The sequence below is a fragment of the Odocoileus virginianus genome, chromosome 6 (assembly GCF_023699985.2).
Source record: "Odocoileus virginianus isolate 20LAN1187 ecotype Illinois chromosome 6, Ovbor_1.2, whole genome shotgun sequence".
Lineage (NCBI taxonomy): Eukaryota > Metazoa > Chordata > Mammalia > Artiodactyla > Cervidae > Odocoileus > Odocoileus virginianus.
In genome coordinates this window covers 70,278,558-70,298,826 of record NC_069679.1, presented here as the reverse complement: position 1 = coordinate 70,298,826, position 20,269 = coordinate 70,278,558, and the positions used below count along the sequence as shown (strand labels likewise).

The following is a 20,269-nucleotide window of genomic DNA, read 5'->3' as shown; positions in this document are numbered from 1 at the left end:
TGCAAGGCACAACACCCCCCATCCCCCTCCAAAAAAAAGATCAGGAAAAAAATTAATGTTCTAAAACTTCTCATTTGTCTTAACAGTACTCAGGGCAAGCTACAAATACCATGAAGGCAGGTTTATTTGCTTTTGTTCTCTTCCAAGCACCACAGCTGACACAGACTAGATGCTTTAAAAATATCATGCAGTAAATGAATAAATGTATGAATGTGCAGTTGTTAATTTTTAAAGCTACTTAAAAATATTAAGGGCACTGATTAATAGGAAATTGGGTAATAAATCTGTATGTAAGAAACACATAGGTACACAAAGTACTATATATAAATAAGCAAATGATAAAGATCTATTGCATAGCACAGAGAACTACACCCAATATCTTGTAATAACGTATAATAGAAAAGAATCTAAAAAAGTGTATCTATCCATATAAATGTATGCATAACTGAATCACTTTGCTATACACTTGAAACCAACACAACAATGTAAATTAACTATACTTGAATTTAAAAACAAGAATGACAACAAAAAAGAAAAGATAAAGAGGATTACAATCAAATACTGAGATTAGGAGATAGATTACTATCTCAACTCTGAATTATTAACTTTCATAGTAAGCATGTATATCCTTTTGTTGGATTTGTTTATTGTCTGTTTCCCTCCACCAGAATGTAAGCTCCATGAAGGTGTTTCATTTTATTTCTCACTCCAAGCATCCTAAATCATGCCAAGTATGATGAAGGCACTCATGCACACGCCGTGGTCCCAAATGTGCAATACTTAACATCTCCCTTCCAGAAATGGCTCACAACCCATTTAGCCACAAGAAATGCAATTAGCTGAAAGTCTCCGGCTATAGTATCTTCGGATTTTTCTGTAGTTTTCCAGCCCAGACACACTCTTCCTGGGCAGCCCAACCCTGAGTGTGCCTGACTGACTGCCCAACAAGGGAGCACTCTATTGCTCCTTTTTATTTCATGGCATTGGTTGAGATTTTGTCACATGTGCACAGTGAGCTGAGGCTCCCCCTGCCCACTTTGGTTTCTTCTCCCTTTTTCTTCTCCCTTTCATAGTGTCAGACCTGCACTGTGGACTGAAGACCTTCCCTGATAAACCCTGCTTCCTCTCCCCTCTTCTTTCACAGGCAGGGCCCCCAGGTCCCTAACAAACCACTTGCATGCCAACATTGTCCCAGCATCTGCTTCTCAGAGGACTTGATCAATAGTGTATCTGTTACATGATTGTATCATACCAACACAATCATGTAAGATGCAAATTGCTCTGTGATTAGACTGGTGTATTTGGCAAAGACAAGAGGATGAATTTTGAGATGGGGGGACCGGAGATGAAGAGACTAAGACAACGGCCAAGAACTGTGGCAAAAGGCAACAAGGGCTTGAAGCGACAGACCTGGGACCAGACCTGGGACCAGGACCCAGAGAACAGGAAGTCAGCAACAGTGTGGAGGCAGATGCAAGAGGTCTTCCCAGCTGCCTGGAGGTTAGCATCCATGAGAGAGGCATCAGAGAGGTTTCAGTGTTTCAAATCCAAGAGACTGACAATAACGGTGGCACTTAGAGCATGAGGGCAACGGTGAGGGTAGGCTTATTCAGGGAGAAAAACGGAGAAGCAGTCAAAATTTGTGTCCCAGGTTTCAAGGTGCCGGCTAGATAACCAACCAGATGGAAGCAGGTAAAGGCTGGTAAGGAATGGAGCCAGAACTCAGCAAAAAGCCTTGGGAACAGAGGTCTTTTATTTGGATAAAAACGTAGACTAATTACTTTTTCTAGAAAGAGTGTTCTAAAGTCATTCATTATAAAGGAAATATGCAAACTGTGCTAATGAAACAGAAATAGGAAAATAAAAGCCAAGTGGATATAACTATCTTATTAATGAAGGTGGCACAGTTGAGCATCAAATTTTCTTCTGGGAGGTGAAGTAAAACAGGAAGGAGATAAAGTAAAAATAAATAAATAAAATAAAACAAGCAACAAATAAAACACACCTATCATCAGAAAGGCAGGCATTTAGCAGCTACCAGAAAACAATTCATGGCATCAAATTCTAAAATAAATTCATCACGTGGAACTTTCTAAAAGGCCGAAGGATGACAAAAAGGCCAGTATCTCCATCATCAGTTCATTGCGAAAGCACACTCTGTTTTTGTATGACTGAATCTTTACAAGATGACCTTGAATAACGTCAAGTGTCTGAGCAAAGGTGGCCTTTGGACCATCTAGCTTGATTTTAAAAACTCAACAGAAAGGAGCAGTTGAGAGGCACATGCCCTTTGAATCAGCTTTCACAAGCCTCTGAACTGAGACGGCTCAGAGAATATGAACTCCTGGATGCCTCACAGATCAGAGTTCAATCAGTGATAGGGCTTGGGAGATCACAGCCGAGAAAGCAGAGGATGCTTGTTTTCCAAAGAGCAAACACGCACACCTTCCTACCTAATGGCCTTCTTGCTACCAGAAGCCCCGAGCAGGTAAAGAAACAGCAGCAAAACACTCCTAGATGAGTTTCTCAGGAAGTTACTTAGTGCCCCAAATCTCCCTGAAAAGGATTACATAACTAGAGAGCTGCCTTCAAACAAATAAAACACAGTTTATATGCTCTCAATAAAAAATGAAAGACAAAGGCATGAAAACAGTAAGTTATTACACATGAATAAAATCTTTCCCTATTAGTTTTGGCAGAAATAAGCTGTTAAGTTCAAGAACACAGAGCACAACTTGGTTTAGGAGAACAGACTTGCTGACTCTAGAGTTTTATCACATACTTGAAATACGACTGTTCACAAAAAACTAACCATAGACTAGTTATCCTTTCCGAACTCGGAGTTACAAGGCATTCCATAGTACTATACTCAAGCTTAATGTTGCTACAGTTACAGAAGAAATAGACAAAATAAGCACAGCACAAATAAGTTTAACTTTAAGGTATCCTCTGATGTTCTATATGTACCATACAATAATCCACTAAAACTTACAATAGGTAATGATACACATTTAAAAACCCGAACTTGCAGAATAGTGCCCAATAACAAAACTAGAGAATATATCAGAGCACTAAAGCTGTCACTTCAAGTACAAATGCAGTTCAGAGTATAAATTCTAATGAAATGGTAAAGATGGTTGATTAGAAGAGAGTGAAAGGGAAATAAAGAAAACTGGACATTACAGTAGCAACCAAAATCCAACTAGGCCCCAAATTAATAATCCAGGAGCCCAGCATACTATTCAACCTGACTTGTATACATGTGAGTGTGCGTGTGCAAACATATGTGTGGTGAGGTGCAGCGAGGCAGTGGTGTATAGGAGGAGGAAGGTGAACTGCAGAACAATCAAATCTGGTGGTTTCAAGTTATCAGAAGAGTAAGCAGGTGCAGAGCATTACTGTTCGTCCTTTCCAGGAATGAGAAAATATTCTTAGATGCTCTTCAGACCTGATGATGGCAGCTGCTTCTGGCCACTGGGCAGGAGGGGAAGGCCTGGCCCCATCACAGCATCTTCAGTAACCTGACTTTGAGAGTGACATCCCATCTGGCATCAGATGAGCCTATCAGCACTTTTGATCAATGGAGCAACAAACAACACAGCGAAAGCAACCCTTGGGCTCCTCTCTTTTCCATTAGTGCACTGTTCCAATGGGATTCAGGGAGGCTGTGTCTCAGACCCTTGTATACTCAGGGCAAAACTGAAACAGTCCTGCCCTGCCACTTTAATCACGGTGACTAAGTAAAAACCCAACACAAAATACATACGCACTCAAAGGGAGACGCCCAGATTAATTTTGATATTATCATACTGCCTCGTTTGCACCTCTCTAGGAAGGATGTGGTTGCATCACTTGGACTTATCACAATGACAACGTCACCTTGGGGTCTTAATAAGCATTATGTGAGGAGCTCTGCATAAACCACAAAGTAATAACACAATAAATGTTAGCTATGTTATTACTGTCATTTAATCCTTGGTGAGTTAGAACCATCACACACACTGGCAAAACAGCAAAGAGAAGTGGGTAAGAGGAAGGACCAGAAAGAAGAAATTGATGGTTTGTTGCTTATTTCAACAGATGCAGACAATGGGTGGATTGCTCTGCTGGGCCAGCATCTTTCCAGCAATGGACTGGGCTCATGAGGTGAAGACAAATATCCTCTGAAGTCTAAATTTGCAAAATAATGAAGTTAAAAATAACATAATATTTTTAAAATGATGGCAGTTTCATCGGTCAAAGACAGTTAGATTTCACATATCATGTCAACAATACACACTTCAGTAATGTGAATTTTTCCCCAAGAGACTTAGCCTCAGTGAAATCAGGAATTCATTAAACCCAGTATCTGGTGACTAAGAGGCTGGACTGACAATCAGGTCAGAAGAGCTACACCCTGTTGCCGGAAGAGAAATTACACCTGTCATGGATGTACTCCTTCAACAAGAACAGAACCTCTTCCAGGTTCTGATTAGGAAAAATGAGCTAGTGTACTAATTTCAGTGAATCAAGCTATGAATTAAAAATCATGGCAGAATTATTTGTCTAGCTATATTTTACACTGTGATGAAAAGTACAGCTATCACTTATATGTGGGATCTAAAATATGATACAAACGAACTTATCTAAGAAATAGAAACAGACGTACAGACATAGAGAACAGACATGTAGTTGCCCAGGGAAAGGGGATGGGGAAGGGATGCAGTAAAAGTCTGGGATTAGCAGATGCAATCTATTATATACTGAGTGGATAAACCACAGGTTCCTGCTCTATAGCACAGGGTATATTCAACATCCTGTGATAAAGCAAACGGAAAAGAATATGAAAAAAAATGCATATGTGTATAAACAATTCACTTTTATGCACAGCAGAATTAACACATTGCAAATCAACTATACTTCAATAAAATAAATTTTAAGAAAAGTACAGATACTACATAAAGTTTATAATACACAGAGTTTAAGAGGGCTAATTTCGGCTTCGAGTTATTCAGATCCACAATCTGTTGTATCTTCTTTGTAACAAATGATGTACCTGATCTGAAAATTTGTATGGCCCAAGAAAACACGGCAGGTGCTCTCTGACACTGTCCTCCTGTATCAGTTTCATGTATTAACTCTTGCTCTATGTTTCCTCGGTAAACCTCGATGATAAATGCCCAATGGCGCTAGCAGGCAATCTCTGGAGCCACACACACTTTCTGCTCCCACCAGCTGGACTCCATGCTGACTTCAAGAGTCAAGCTGTGTCTTCCCAAACCAGTTTATACCAGCTGACTTGTTACTGTAATTATGAAATTTAATTAAATATTATGAAAGTTGATGGAATATGAGCACAAGAGATAAATCTTGTTTCTTATTAAAAACTAAATTGAAGGCTTTGGGAACATTTCATAAAAGCAACTCATTAAAAGGAAAGCTATTGGACTAGATGTGGGCAAAACCTATAAAAAAAGGAGAAAAAAATTTTAAATCTAAGATTCTGTAAGATTCAGAGTGTTTTGCTACTGTCTATGTTTATACTGTTAATACAAGGTAGAATTCAAAATAGCAGAATCACTGTCAAAGAAGCACCCTTGGCCTCACCAAAATTTAGCAAATATATATTTATTATTATTATATAGTTTAGTGAAAGTAAGATATTTTGAGTATGTATACTTCTGCAAGATTCCCTGTCAATGATTTTTTTAATTAAACAGTTCTAATTATGTTAGCTAAGAGGGTATGGTCTGTCTATAGACAGAAAGAGGGTTTAAATAAGAAATTTCTTTGAATTAGTTGCTCTTAAATTTATGAAGTGTTATGATCTAAACTGGATTACCATGGAATACAGATGTTCAAATTTTTATTCCTTACTTTTGAAAGACAAAATACTTTGAACAAAATTCTACCAGATTTAAAGATAAAAACACTCTCCTTCCTTTAGTCTAATATAGTACAGAGCAGAGCAAAGCAGTCAAGAACATGATTCTGGTTGGACACCCCAAAGGTGAAATACTGAAATTAACTGAAGTTAATACTATTAACTTCAATGGCAGCTTAACCACTGAAACCAGTCACACAAACCGCAGTTTTCTCATCTGGAAAATGCCTTCAATAATTCTATCTACACCACAGGGGGCATGAAGACACTGAAATGAGAAAATGCACATCAAACCACAAAGTCAGTTTCTAGTTCACAGTAAGTGCTCAGAATGTTTATTAATGTGAGTATATTACCTAGAGCCAGACAACCTGGAATGTCAAGTCAACTGGGCCTTAGGAAGCATTACTACAAACAAAGCTAGTGGAAGTGAAGGAATTTCAGTTGAGCTATTTCAAATCCTGAAAGATGATGCTGTGAAAGTGCTGCACTCAATATGTCAGCAAATTTGGAAAACTCAGCAGTGGCCACAGCACTGGAAAAGGTCAGTTTTCATTCCAATCCCAAAGAAAGGCAATGCCAAAGAATGCTTAAACTACTGCACAATTGCACTCATCTCACACGATAGTAAAGTAATGCTCAAAATTCTCCAAGCCAGGCTTCAGCAATACGTGAACCGTGAACTTCCAGATGTTCAAGCTGGTTTTAGAAAAGGCAGAGGAACCAGAGATCAAATTGCCAACATCCACTGGATCATCGAAAAAGCAAGAGAGTTCCAGAAAAACATCTATTTCTGCTTTATTGACTATGCCAAAGCCTTTGACTGTGTGGATCATAATAAACTGTGGAAAATTCTGAAAGAGATGGGAATACCAGACTACCTGACCTGCCTCTTGAGAAGCCTGTATGCAGGTCAGGAAGCAACAGTTAGAACTGGACATGGAACAACAGACTGGTTCCAAATAGGAAAAGGAGTACGTCAAGGCTGTATAATGTCACCCTGCTTATTTAACTTAAATGCAGAGTACATCATGAGAAATGCTGGGCTGGAGGAAGCACAAGCTGGAATAATCAAGATTGTGGGGAGAAATATCAATAACCTCAGATATGCAGATGACACCACCCTTATGGCAGAAAGTGAAGAACAACTAAAGAGCCTCTGGATGAAAGTGAAAGAGGAGAGCGAAAAAGTTGGCTTAAAGCTCAACATTCAGAAAACTAAGATCATGGCATCTGGTCCCATCACTTCATGGCAAATAGATGGGGAAACAGTGGAAACAGTGGCAGACTTTGCTTTTGGGGCTCCAAAATCACTGCAGATGGTGACTGCAGTCATGAAATTAAAAGACACTTACTCCTTGGAAGGAAAGTTACGACTAACCTAGACGGCATATTAAAAAGCAGAGACATTACTCTGCCAACAAAGGTCTGTCTAGTCAAGGCTATGGTTTTTCCAGTGGTCATGTATGGATATGAGAGTTGGATTATAAAGAAAGCTGAGCACAGAAGAATTGATGCTTCTGAACTGTGGTGTTGGAGAAGACTTTTGAGAGTCCCTTGGACTGCAAGGAGATCCAACCAGTCCATCCTGAAGGAGATCAGTCCTGGGTGTTCATTGGAAGGACTGATGTTGAAGCTGAAACTCCAGTACTTTGGGCACCTGATGTGAAGAGCTGACTCACTGGAAAAGACCGTGATACTGGGAGGGATTGGGGGCAGGAGAAGGGGACGACAAAGGATGAGATGGTTGGATGGCATCACCGACTCAATGGACATGGGTTTGGGTAGGGTCCGGCAGTTGGTGATGGACAGGGAGGCCTGGCATTCATGGGGTCGCAAAGAGTCAGACATGACTGAGCGACTGAACTGAACTGAACTAGGCAAAAGAGCCAACTACTATTAATACATATGTAAGATTATAAGTAACATGTTCTCTCCTGTGTTGTAATGTCAGTTCTTTAGGAAGGTGGCCTCTTCTACAGACAGCTCACAAACACCTGTGGAAAACTTCTCCAGGCTCAGTAAAACAGGGATTTTCAGCAAGGGGCAATTTCCTAGAGGACATTTGGCAATATCCAAATGGAAACATTTTAGGTCATCGCAAGTCAGGGTACCTATCCGCATCTGGGATGTAGAGGCCAGGGACACTGCTAAACATCTTATATCCCAGAATGTGTAAGACTGTAGGATATAACAAACAAAGAATTATCTGGCCCCAAATACCAAGATGGCAAGGTCAAAATACTCTGTACCCTTAAGGACAGAATAAGAAAGAAGTGATTTCTAAAATCTGAACTCCAGGAAGTTTTCTGAGAAAATAAAGATGGCTTGCCAAGGAAGTCAGGATTTTCGTTATATTAGTTTCAGGACCTTTGCCATAGATGTTTAAGAGACGTGGATGCTGAGCACTGAGACAAGGCTCCTTTGGTCAATAAACCCTTGTGAATATAGCCAATCATGCAATAACCTTACAATAAATTTTATTTTAAAGTAAGCAATGTCATACAGCTAGCGAACTAGAATGAAGTACTAGAAATGAAAATTCATTTGGAGGAATAAATCTCAAAAGGACTCAAAACCCCCAAACAGTAGGTGGGAAATTGAAAGACCACTGTCGTAGCTTGTATACAGGGGGCCTCTCACTTGGTCTCAATGCAGAGATTACTGAGCTAGCTAGAGAACCACAGGTGTACATTCTTCCTCGGTGAGCATCTTGTCTCCTAGCTCAGGTACTTGCACGACCCACTCATTCTTCAATTAATAATGCTGCTCAAAAACACTATTAGAAAGCTCCTAAGAGTTCATTTAAACTACCTGTCAGTGAATTCACAGAGTTTTCTTAAAAGCATGAGATAAAACTGTATGTATACAGCACAACTCAACAATATAGATATATATTTTCTCCCAAAGCAAAAAAAGAAGTCATCAACATGCTAATGGTACTTCTCATTCCAGTGCCTTTTATACTCAAATCTAGAAGACCAAGGTTTGATTCCCAACTCTGAGATTTTTGTCAAATAACAAAGTTCTCACTAAAATGCCTGTGAAATGAATGGGAATGTATTATAATTGTCATTGAGTGATGAGAACATTGATAGAGAAAAGAAATGGCCCTGTACCAATTGCAAAAGTACTAAACAAATAAAAAACCTGCACTAAGATTGCTTTTGAAACCCTTTAAAAGCTGTATTTAGAATATTTTTAACTTTATATGATATTTATCCCTAAAGGTGACATAGCAAGTCTTCTACATAAAGATTATAATTTCATCCATCCACTGGATCAAAGGTTTTTTACTTAATAAAATTAATATACTGTATACAAGATATTTAATATATCTAAAAGGAGAAAGTAACTCACAAAATGCAAACGGAAATACACTGCAGCAAACAGCTAACTCTTTCACCATCAAGAGAAGGCATTCATGCAAATCTTCCATCACACTGCCTTACAAAACCTGATAGACAGTACTCCTTTTCAGAAAGTATGGCAAAAGAAAATTAAAGATCTCTACTCACCCTTCTGATAGAAGAATTTCCTGTAATAGTAGGCGCCGAGATCCACGTGTTCCACGATGTATCTTTTCACCCGATCCAGGTGTAACACCAAGTTCTCCTTGGGCACTTCGAGTACTGCCACGCCTGCGTTTGTACAATGGGAGCTGAGTGTAGACTCAAAGGAGGCACTTTCACATCCACTAAACGAACCGGAATTTGATTTGGACAGGCTGATCTTCCTTTCCCCTTCTCCACCAATCTCATTCCGAAAATACGGACAGCTCATCACCAGTTCATTGCTTTTATCGTCTCCCTGGTCCATGCTGAGGCTTCCTTTGGAATTCAGGTCCTCCGTGCTGCCCATTGGGGAGCTGAAGCTGGCGGAGTGCGACAAAGGCCCTGAGACCAAGGATGCCACTGCAGCTGCCGAGGCCCCTGTGGTGGTGTTTCTCCTCTTAATTACATTGTGCCTGTTCATAATCGCCTCGTTCAAGTCAAATAAGATACTCTGGACATCATAGTGGGCAAAGCACTTCGGGCATGTCCAGGGCCTGACAGAGTCTTCCGATCGGTTATCTTCAAGATCCGACGACTTCCCAAGTTCCTCACCTTTGGCATTGCGTAATTTACGAAAAATGGAGGAGTCTCCGGTTTCCGACTTGGAGCGCCGCTTGAGTGGTTTTTCCCTTTCCTTAAAGAGCCTGAGGTTCTCTCTCTGTGAGATGGGCCCGTCTATCACATCCAAGGAGAAACCAGAACCCTTGCCCCCACCAGCGATGAGAAAGTCACTGAGCTTGGTCGGAGTGGGACCTCGATCAGACTTGTCCTCTTTGTAGCCCTTTAACAGGTCAAAGAAGCTTTCTCCGGACGTTCCCTGCTTATCGATTGAGGATGTGCTACCGTATTCCCTGTGCAGCGATGGGCCCGTCTTGTAGGTGGGCGAGATACATTCATCGAAGCTATCCACATCAAGTTCACTTATGGTGATGTCGCTGTTGCTGCGCTGCCGGATGCGGCGCAGCGCCTTCCTGGGGGAGCTGGGGTAGGCTTCGGGCATGAGAAACCTGGAGTCCATGCTCTCCGCCGGCCGCGTCTTGCTCTTCAGCGTGTTCTGTATGCTTTTTAACATGGCTGAGTCACTGGAATTGAGGCTTACAGAACTTCCCTGACTCACAGGACTGCTTTTGGAGGACAGGCTCTCAAGGCAACTTGAGGTTTCTATTTCCTGGCTTGAACGGCTAGATTCTTTTACGTTTTCCTTTCTGGGGGGCCAATCCGCAATCCTTGCCCGAACCCCCATCTTTGGGACTCCGGGGGTTGAAGTTATATGGTGAGAACCTTCACTTCGGGGGGGCCCTACAGGAGCCATGACAGATGACCCTAAGCTGCCGTTTTGGGACCTGAAACGTCGCATGTAGAAGTCGTCTGTGTGGACTTTGGGGGTGCCATCTGCGCCCACAACGGACGCCCTCTCAGTGGCAACCGGCCTCTCTGTCTGTGACCGTTTCAGGCTGGTCATGATGCAAAAGCAATCTGACTTAAATCCCCACAGAAAGGACCATCATACCTAAGTTTTAAATGTGCACTTCCCTTTTGGAGAATGGCTTCCAGAAAACACAGCAGTTGCACGGGATCTTAATCTTTTTCATTTAAAAGGTCAAAATAACTCCTTTTCAAATCTCTGAAAATCCAGATCTTTAGAACATTATAATCCACAAGAGTTCCTTTGCTTTACTTTGATAGATGGCTTTCCTTCAGAAAGAACTGAATGGAACTTGTATCACTGGGACTCTGTGATTGCCACAATCCCATGCTTTCTCTAAAAGAGAGGAGGACAATTTGGATTAGCATTTAATAAATACATCTAAAAAGAAGCACACAACTGCCAAAACCAGATTCATGCAAATAAAAGATTCAGTAATGGATTGTGGCTCACAGTTTACAACCCATATTTTTAGTAAAGCAGATTTGAAAGCATTTAATAATATCCATCATTTAAATGACATATATTTTAAAAGACTATTAATACTTCAGCTTAATTGAACTATTTCATATCATTAGAAGGTGGTGAGGGATCTTGTTCCAGGACATTAGCCCAAGTACAGACCACAGACAGACTCCAGTGACCTCTAACAATGTAGACTATCATGAACCGCTGTGTTGACCAGAAGTTCACAGCATAACCAACAGAGTTCGATAATTAGAGCAACATACAGCTTTTTAACAAGACTAAAAATTGAAAAATTATGTTACAGAATATGTTGCAACACTTACTTTTTAACCTCTTTTGTATTCCAAAATTCAAACTTAGTTTTCTGTTTTTTTACAAAGGCTTAACAGAGTTGGCAAGAGCAAATACAATAGAGAGAATATAAACACGGTTTTCCCCAAGCCATTCTACCCATTAGCATGCTTCTGTAATTCCCTCCAGTTTATTACTTACCCCAAAGAGCAGAATTTCAGAATGCACCCAGCATTTTCCACCACCTCTTCCCGAGCTCTCTTTCCTTCTATCTACCCTTAAAGCTACAAACGTTTCACTAATTAGCAAAATGCCTGCATTTCCTTACGCATTGCAACCCACCCCACCCTTCGGTGCTAATTTATGAAGACAGCAGAAACCAAAAGCTGCTGTGGGCAGACCTCTCCATATCCCCCAGTCGACGACAGAGAAGTGCTAACATCCTTCCAGGTGACGGGCAAAGAAAACCAACTTCCTCAGGAGCACGTCAATCAGGAGGCAAGAGGCACAGATTCTGAGCACAAAATCCTGCATGGTTGCGTACATCCTGAAAATAAAGGCAGAGGACCCTTTTCCAAGGCTCCACAAATTACACAAGAGGTGGCCTTTAAATTCCTGCCAAATGCATGTTTGCAAAGATGCTGCTGATCCAGCACTGCGCTGCCGGGGCCGCATTGTCTACAAATCACGGCTGACACCCAGGTCGACCCGGGTTCGCTGCGCTCTGCTCCCCAGCAGCAAGCACTTACTTCCACGATAATTAAGCATCTCGCTAGTCGGCTTCCTGCCTCCCAGGCAGCCGCTTTAATTTCTCCTGCGCTATGCAGCATCGTTTTAGAAGACTCGCTGCTATTTAAAGGCTGGAACATTTAGGGGTGTTTCAAAAATGCACGCCGCCTGCAGAACACAGGGCCAAAGGAGCTCCAGCTGGGCTCGCTCGGGCTGCTTAGACCAGCCCCACACAGAAACGCCAATTGTTTTCCCTCTGGCTCCTCTTCACCATCTTTTGTGAAAGGGATAATGATTTTGCACCACTACCCAATGAAACCTGACTTTCAACCTCTCTAGATACTTCTACCGTCAGATTGCTATAATTTGACTGTATATCTGGGAACTGTCCAGGATCCTCTTGAACTGTAAACCTTCAAGTGGAATAATGTGCTAACTGTTGCTTGCGTCTGAAAGAGACCATGTGGCCACAGCCAAGGTTTAAGAAGTGCTCCTTATAAAATGGAAGGAAACTGGGCAACTGAACCAAAATGCAAAGTAAACACTAGCCCATCTCAAAGGAAAAAAAAAAAAAATCTTGTGACAACCCCAAACCACAATTTATGAGCTATTTTGTAACTAGGGAAAAAAGAAGCTGTTTATTTCAATGAAACAGCTTTCAAAGAAAGAATATACTGACATACAAGATAATTCTCAATAGATTCTTATGAAAATCAGATGTTTAAAAAAAAAAAAAAAGAAAGAAAATCAGATGTTTTCAATGTCTCTCACAAACTCACAGAAATCCAAATAAATCCTCTATCGTTCCCAGAACCGACATTCTCTAAGAGGCCAGTGCACCAACCCCCCAGGGTAAAGACTCATTCGTGCCACATTTCGTTTCCCTTAGAATAGAGTTCACCGCAGGACTGTCTTTTTAGTTATCTGTGAAGTTATGGGTCAGCACTAAAACACAGTAAGGAGCACTGACTTGGAAATACCTGCTCTTGGTGGTCACTACTACAGGATTCCCGTTCAGAAGCACCACATATGCTTCCTGGGTCTTTTTAACAGGTTTAAAAAAAATCTTACACAAGTGGGCTTCCCTGGTGGCTCCGTGGTAAAGAATTGGCCTGCCAATGCAGGAGACACGGGTTCGATCCCTGGTCTGAGAAGATCCTACATGCCGTAGAACAACTAAGCCTGTGTGCCACAATGATGGAGCCGGCGATCTAGTGCCTGGGAGCCGCAACCACAGAGCCCATGTGCTACAACTCCTGAAGCCCACGTGCTCTAAAGTCTAGGCTCCACAGCAAGAGAAGTCAATGCAATGAGAACCCACACACCGAAACTAGAGAGTGGCCCCCACTCTCTGCAACTAGAGAGAAGTCCTCACATCAGTGAAGACTCAGCACAACCAAAAATAAATAAAATTATTCAAAAAATCTTAGAGAAATGTTTCTTTATAATTTAAAATAAATGCCAGGACACCTGCTACATCTTGACTATGATAACTCAGTGTTATCTTTTATTTATTTATTTTTTCATTTATTTTTATTAGTTGGAGGCTAATTACTTTACAATATTGTAGTGGTTTTTGTCATACATTGACATGAATCAGCCATGGATTTACATATATTCCCCATCCCGATCCCCGTTCCCACCTCCCTCTCCACCTGATTCCTCTGGGTCTTCCCAGTGCACCAGGCCCGAGCACTTGTCTCATGCATCCAGCCTGGGCTGGTGATCTGTTTCACCCTATATAGTATACATGTTTCGATGCTGTTCTCTCAAAACATCCCACCCTCGCCTTCTCCCACAGAGTCCAAAATTCTGTTCTGTACATCTGTGCATCAGTGTTATCTTTTAATTTCAAAATACACGTGGGCACACACGGGAGAGAGTGCCCACTGTTAAACAACCTTGAAAAATCTGAGGAGGTTCAAGATGGGACAACTAAGTTAAATAACAGATTTTGTTTTCTTGTCATGGAGACTTTTTCCTTTTCTCTTCCCTTTTCTTTTTTCCTCTCTTTCCTATCCTTATTTATAGCAACAAAGCCCTTCAGGCACAATAGGAACTTTAGACACAGACCAGCATCTACAGAATATATACGCTCTGTATTTATTCAAGTACTAACTGAAAATAATGGTGCCATCCATGTGTAATATGACACCACATCAATAATACCTAAAATCTATTCCTTGGGGTTAATGGAAATAGCAAACATATGCTAACAATGATTAGCAATTCTTAGTTATCAGCAAACCTGCTTAAGCATCACTAAATATGGTAAAAAGTGATAGAATTAAGTAGACGAGCAGTACTAATTTATTGCATGTCACTTCTATCTGTTGAAAGAGTAAACTGTTTAAAAAATATCCTTGTTATATGTTTAATTTTACAGCTCTAGGTAGTACTTGAGTCCATGGTGGATCCATTTAGCTAGAATATCAATCCCATTGTTTAGTTCTGTGAGCTCCAGAAACTCTCTCAGCTAAGGAGAAGACACAATTCTACTAACTGAAAACCTTTCCACCACTCAAGGTCTATCACCACATAACCTACCACAGTTTTCTGATAAGACCATTCTTTCAAAGGAAGTGCCTCCTCCTCTCCAGTAAATCACCCCCGTCTTTCTGCATTAACTTCTGAGCATGGACCACACACTTGGTGCTAGAGATATTTGGGGAAACAGCCCCTCCCTCCAAGGGAGGCTACAGGTGTAAAAACAGTCCCTGTCATCCTGGCTCACTGAGACATTTACATTCTTGACCTCTCTAGCCTTCCTGAAATTCTGTCTTCTCTAGGCCTTCATGATGAATACATTCTTCTTAATTTCTGGTGCCTCCTCAGGATCACTGGTGGCTCCATTTAAAAGCAAGTGATTCCAGGGTGGTACCCTTGGTTTAATTCTCTTACTAGTCTTCAGAGTTTTTGAAGATGCTGTAAACGGTGTTAGTATTAGGATGCATTTGAGCACCAAGTGCATTAGGATGAGATCGCAGACCTGGGGACACTGGAGTAAAAATATTACTCTGGAAATGAGGGTGTTGACTTGGCTGGATCAGTTGCCTGTGTAACTGAACGAAGGAGAATTAGGAAACTGCGTGGGGGAGATAGCTGCATGGTAGCCAGTACTGTCTGGATACCCACAGACTTTAAATATATTATCTCTATGCAGTTACCTCCAAATCTCTTCTCATGACCCTTTCCCTTAAATTACAGATAAAATATATGCAAGTGCTCATTTGATTTCTTCCTTATTTATCTATTTTCAACATGAATTATTAAGCAGAAAAATGGGAAAATAAAATTTTTCCAAGAAATAAATGAGTGATAAGGAAGTGAGAACAATAAATAATTGAAGGAACCAAAGGAAAGGAACAACATGGGAAACTTTCTTTGTGCCAAGGGCATAAAAATAGTTTAAAGGTTACACAAGAAGACGTGGGAAGGAAAGAAAACAAAAAACAAACAACAACTTACAGTTCCTGCCCTGAAATAATCTAAGTACAATATGGTACGTTCACTAAAAAGATGTAGTGTGCATGCTTAGTTGTGTCCAACTCTTTGGGACCCTACAGACTGGGGCCTGCCAAGCCTCCCTGTCCATGGAATTTTCCAGGCAAGAATACTGGAATGGGTTGTCATTTCCTCCTCCAGAGGATCTTCCTGACCCAGGGATGGAACTTGCATCTCCTGCATTGGCAGGCAGATTTTTTTTTACCACTGAGCGACCTGGGAAGCCCATGAAAAGATACAGCATTCTTCATCAATTACCTCCGTATTTCAAAATGGGATGTTGGTAGGTCCTTTAATTGGCACAGCCTCAGATACAGGACCAACTCTCAATGATTCCAGGCAATAGAAGAAATTTTGATGATGAATAACTATACAAATATCATGAGATTACACAGATAAACAATGTGAATATTTATGAAAGTGTCAATGTAAATAGTTTATTAAGCTGTATACACAGACTTAAAATATCCAAAAATATTCTTTAGAATATAATAGGAAACTTTATTTTAAAACAGGAATATTACATCACAGTGTTTGGACATTAGATTAGCCATGATAACCAAATAAAGCCAACGATTCCCTTTACCTCCCCTTCTTGGCTTTCCTGAATCACAGTCACAGTACATGAAAGTAACATCTCAGACAGAAGACGTTACTTTCAAATCAGCCTTGAAACACGTACAAACATCTCCGTGCAACGTCCTGGATAATTTAAGCTTTATGAATCAGCATTTAACTTTTTAGACTGGAATTTCCCCCTTCTTTCATTTCCGTTCTGTCTCCTCAACAAAAATCAGGAAGGATTGGGAAGACAGGAGTTGATAAGTGTAGTTCCTGCTCTCCAAATGTTCACTATCTAAAAAAGACAACGCTGATGGAGACAAAGTAGATTCAAATAATTTGCCCTCAAATTACCAAAGTGAATACAGAAGTTATACATACAAAACATACATAAACAGATGAATTTACATTTGAGTTTAGAGATAAGAAAGCAATTTAAAATGTACTTGTTTTGATAGAGTAAGGAGCAAAAGAAAGAATAACATTTGCCTCCCAACTACCCTCCAAACAAAAAGTTTGACGAAGAAGGTTACATTTCAAAGGTCTAGTAAGGCTTGAACATACTTTGTGTAGCTGCAGGTGAAGGAAATAACATGAAAATTTGGCAGCAAGCTTGATGGCAGAAGAGGGGTGATAAAATATAAAGGATTTGAAAAAAAAAGTTTTTTTAAAAAATAAAATTTAAAAGGTTTGGAGCCAGACACATGGTAAGAATTACTGATGGGTAAGAAAATGATTCAACAGCTGGCAAAATAAAGGAGAACAGAAATAAATGTGAACATTTATCTTATTTGAATATGAGAAAACTCAGGCAATAAGCAATTAATATAATGCCAAGAGGAGGAGTTTGTGAGGAGGAGCTTAAAGTAAAGAGATAAAAGGTAAAACATAATTAATAGAAAGGTAACCATGAACCAAAATTATTAGAGGAAAAATTGCATTTGAGGTACAGCAAATGAATACTTGAGGGCGGGAGAAGAAGGGGATGACAGAGGATGAGATGGTTGGATGGCATCACCAACTCAATGGACATGGGTTTGGGTAGACTCCGGGAGTTGGTGATGGACAGGCAGGCCTGGCGTGCTGTGGTTCATGGGGTCGCAAAGAGTCAGACACAACTAAGCGACTAAACTGAAATAAATACTCTCAAGGAAAAGAAATCAGAGCTCATCAGGGGCATGAAGAATCTGTGACTGCCATCCAGGATATTAAGAGAGCAGACTATATCCATGAAGGAGGTGAGTGTTTTTAAAAAAGTAATTTGTACATTAATATTCATTTAAAATCCATTAGAAAGTTACTCATCAATCCTGCAAACTGTGATCTAGTACTGATAATCTAATTACCAAATAGGATCTGGGGAAGCGGGATATGAGAAATGGACAGGGAGCAGAGAGACAACCAATAAATGTTTACTATGCAGGAAGAAAGGCTTGTCAACTTTCCCCAAATTGTGCTTCAAATCTTTCAAGTTAGTAATTTATAAGAAAGGGTTCTATAATTAAATAAGGAAGGTACACACTATCACCTGCATTAGGATTTGATAATACAGGTTAGTATATTAAAGCTCCAAGAAATATACAGTTTTTTTAAAAAAACCAACATTTAACTATTAAACTAAGATATTTCTTAACTGATTTGACCATGGACTTATTTTTTTAAGAATATTTTTATATTGTGCGTCCTATTGAATGTAACTGAAGAGAAATGGGTCCAGTTTCAGAAGAACTCAGGATACAAACAAAATGGTTTATATGTTATAAATTTAGTATTTTTTTTTAGTTACGTATAGGTATATAAACAAGCCAAAGAAAATTCACCAAGGGAGTTATAATACTTGTCTGTAGACAGATTATAAATAATTCCTTTTTAAAGTATTTAACTATATGATTTATTTTCTAAAATGAGCATGCATAACTTTTATAATCAGAAGAAAAAGTTTACAAGAAAAAAAGCAACTCATTCTGTTACTAAAAACAATAAACTATCTGAGAATGTTGCATGATGAACATACACTTGAATACTAATTATTAAATACAGCCCCATGTAAAACCTCAAACCATTCAAATCACCAAACAAGTCAAAATGCAACAGATGTCAAGTCCTTACAATAAGATGATCTTGTGCTAAATCCTCTGATTAAAATGGAATCAAAGAGGGCTACATAAAATAGAAAGTACTGAAGATTATAAGATTTAGCAGTATTTACAGGATTTGAATAATTACTCCATACAGATGATTAATACAATTGCATGCATTTCCTCATCTTTTTTTTATACTTAATGCTGCTTTCTTTATATTTAGTATTGACACAAAAGCCCCCTCCTACCCAAAAGTCTCCATTTCACCCTTTCACAAGGTTGCAGTGACCTGGGTCATCAGGTGAGGCTGTCTGAACAAAGCACAGACTGAGTCGTCATCACTCGTTGCCCTTTCCTGGAACACATCTACTTTCCTACGTACACGAGTGAAGTGAAAGTGCTCAGTCGTGTCCGACTGTTTGCAGCCCCATGGACTATACAGCCCATGGAATTCTCCAGGCCAGAATACCGGAGTGGGTAGCCTTTCCCTACTCCATGCTTCTCAGGTTTTGACCTTACAACCCTCCTCCTGCAGACATTCGGCTAAACTGGAAGAAGGTCACCATTCGGGCTGCAGACCAACACTCTGGAGAGTATTATCATATTTTCCTGACTATCGATGGCTCGAGGAAACTGTATATTTAACCCGGAAAGGAAGAATCTAGTAGTACTGACTTTCTCTGAGGGCAGGAGGGAAAGAGATGGTCTAAACTGCATTCAGTCAGATTTAAACTAGATAAGCCATGAAAATTGCCTCTGATCCACATATGCCGAACCGCAGTTGAGAACCTGCATCACTAAGGACAGCTCTTCAGGCTGCCAACATGGGCTATGGGAGCACCAGTTATTTGGTGTTCTACACTAAGCCAGTCATTCTCAAAAGAGAAAGCAAAGCGGGAACATTTCCACCCTCAAGTCCCTATGATCTAACTGGAAGAGGACCGGAAGGTTCAGTAAGACAGAATGTCACAACTGGCTTTGTCAAACACATCAACGTTTTCTCACTTGAGTATTTAAAATCCAAAAAGAATGTAAGAAAGTGCACTTGAGACACAGAAAAAGAACAGAAAGTCACATCAGTAAGAACAACGGGGGGATGTGTGTGCTCAGTCGTGTCCAACTCTTTGTGAGCCCATGGACTGTAGCCCTGCAGTCTCCTCTGTCCATGGAATTCTCCAAGCAAGCATACTGGAATAGATTGCCATTTCCTACTCCAGGGGAATCCTCCCAACACAGGGATCGAAGCCACGTCTCTTGCGTCTCCTGCATTGGCAGGCAGGTTCTTTACCATTAAGAACAATGGGTAAACAGAAAGTTCCTTCTAAGCACAACCCTAATACCCTAATCATTGTTAATCACAGTATCACTAGTAACCATGTTTCACTTAGCAGATTTTAAAATATCACACCCAAGGACAGAGAGCTTAAAAGGAAAAAATTAAAACATAAAATCACTCCACCTTGCCTTAGTGTTTCCTTAAATACAGTTGCTGGTGGGTTATTTGTCTGCTTCACTCTACACTTGTTTCTGAGCATAAACTCTCTCCCCACAGTGCTCAGAGAGCACGGGACTCTGCCATCCTGTCCACTCCGTGACCCGTGCGCATCCCCGAGTCCTCATGAGCCCCCTGGGAGGCGAGCATCTCCCTTTTAGAGAGGGAAAGCACACTGACATGAAAACGTGGAGGGCTCTCTCTCTAATAAATACTGTGCTGGCAGTTAGAGGCATTACAGCAGAAAAACCACTCTGAAAACACATTTTAAAAGAAAAAAGGCCTCCATTTATAGCCTGA

The 20,269-nt window shown here is 40.4% G+C and overlaps 1 protein-coding gene across 8 annotated transcripts in view; it reads right to left on the bottom strand.

The window, feature by feature from the left end:
• The window catches only part of SIPA1L1 (signal induced proliferation associated 1 like 1), a 493,843-nt gene that overhangs the window by 125,516 nt on the left and 348,058 nt on the right, over positions 1 to 20,269 (bottom strand). For 6 of the 8 annotated variants that reach the window (XM_070469567.1, XM_070469568.1, XM_070469569.1 and 3 more), the window contains one exon: positions 9,382 to 11,179. In XM_070469567.1, the coding sequence (XP_070325668.1) occupies positions 9,382 to 10,879 (1,498 nt within the window). In that variant the 5' untranslated portion in view covers positions 10,880 to 11,179. The other 2 variants (XM_070469572.1, XM_070469571.1) reach the window with 2 other exon arrangements.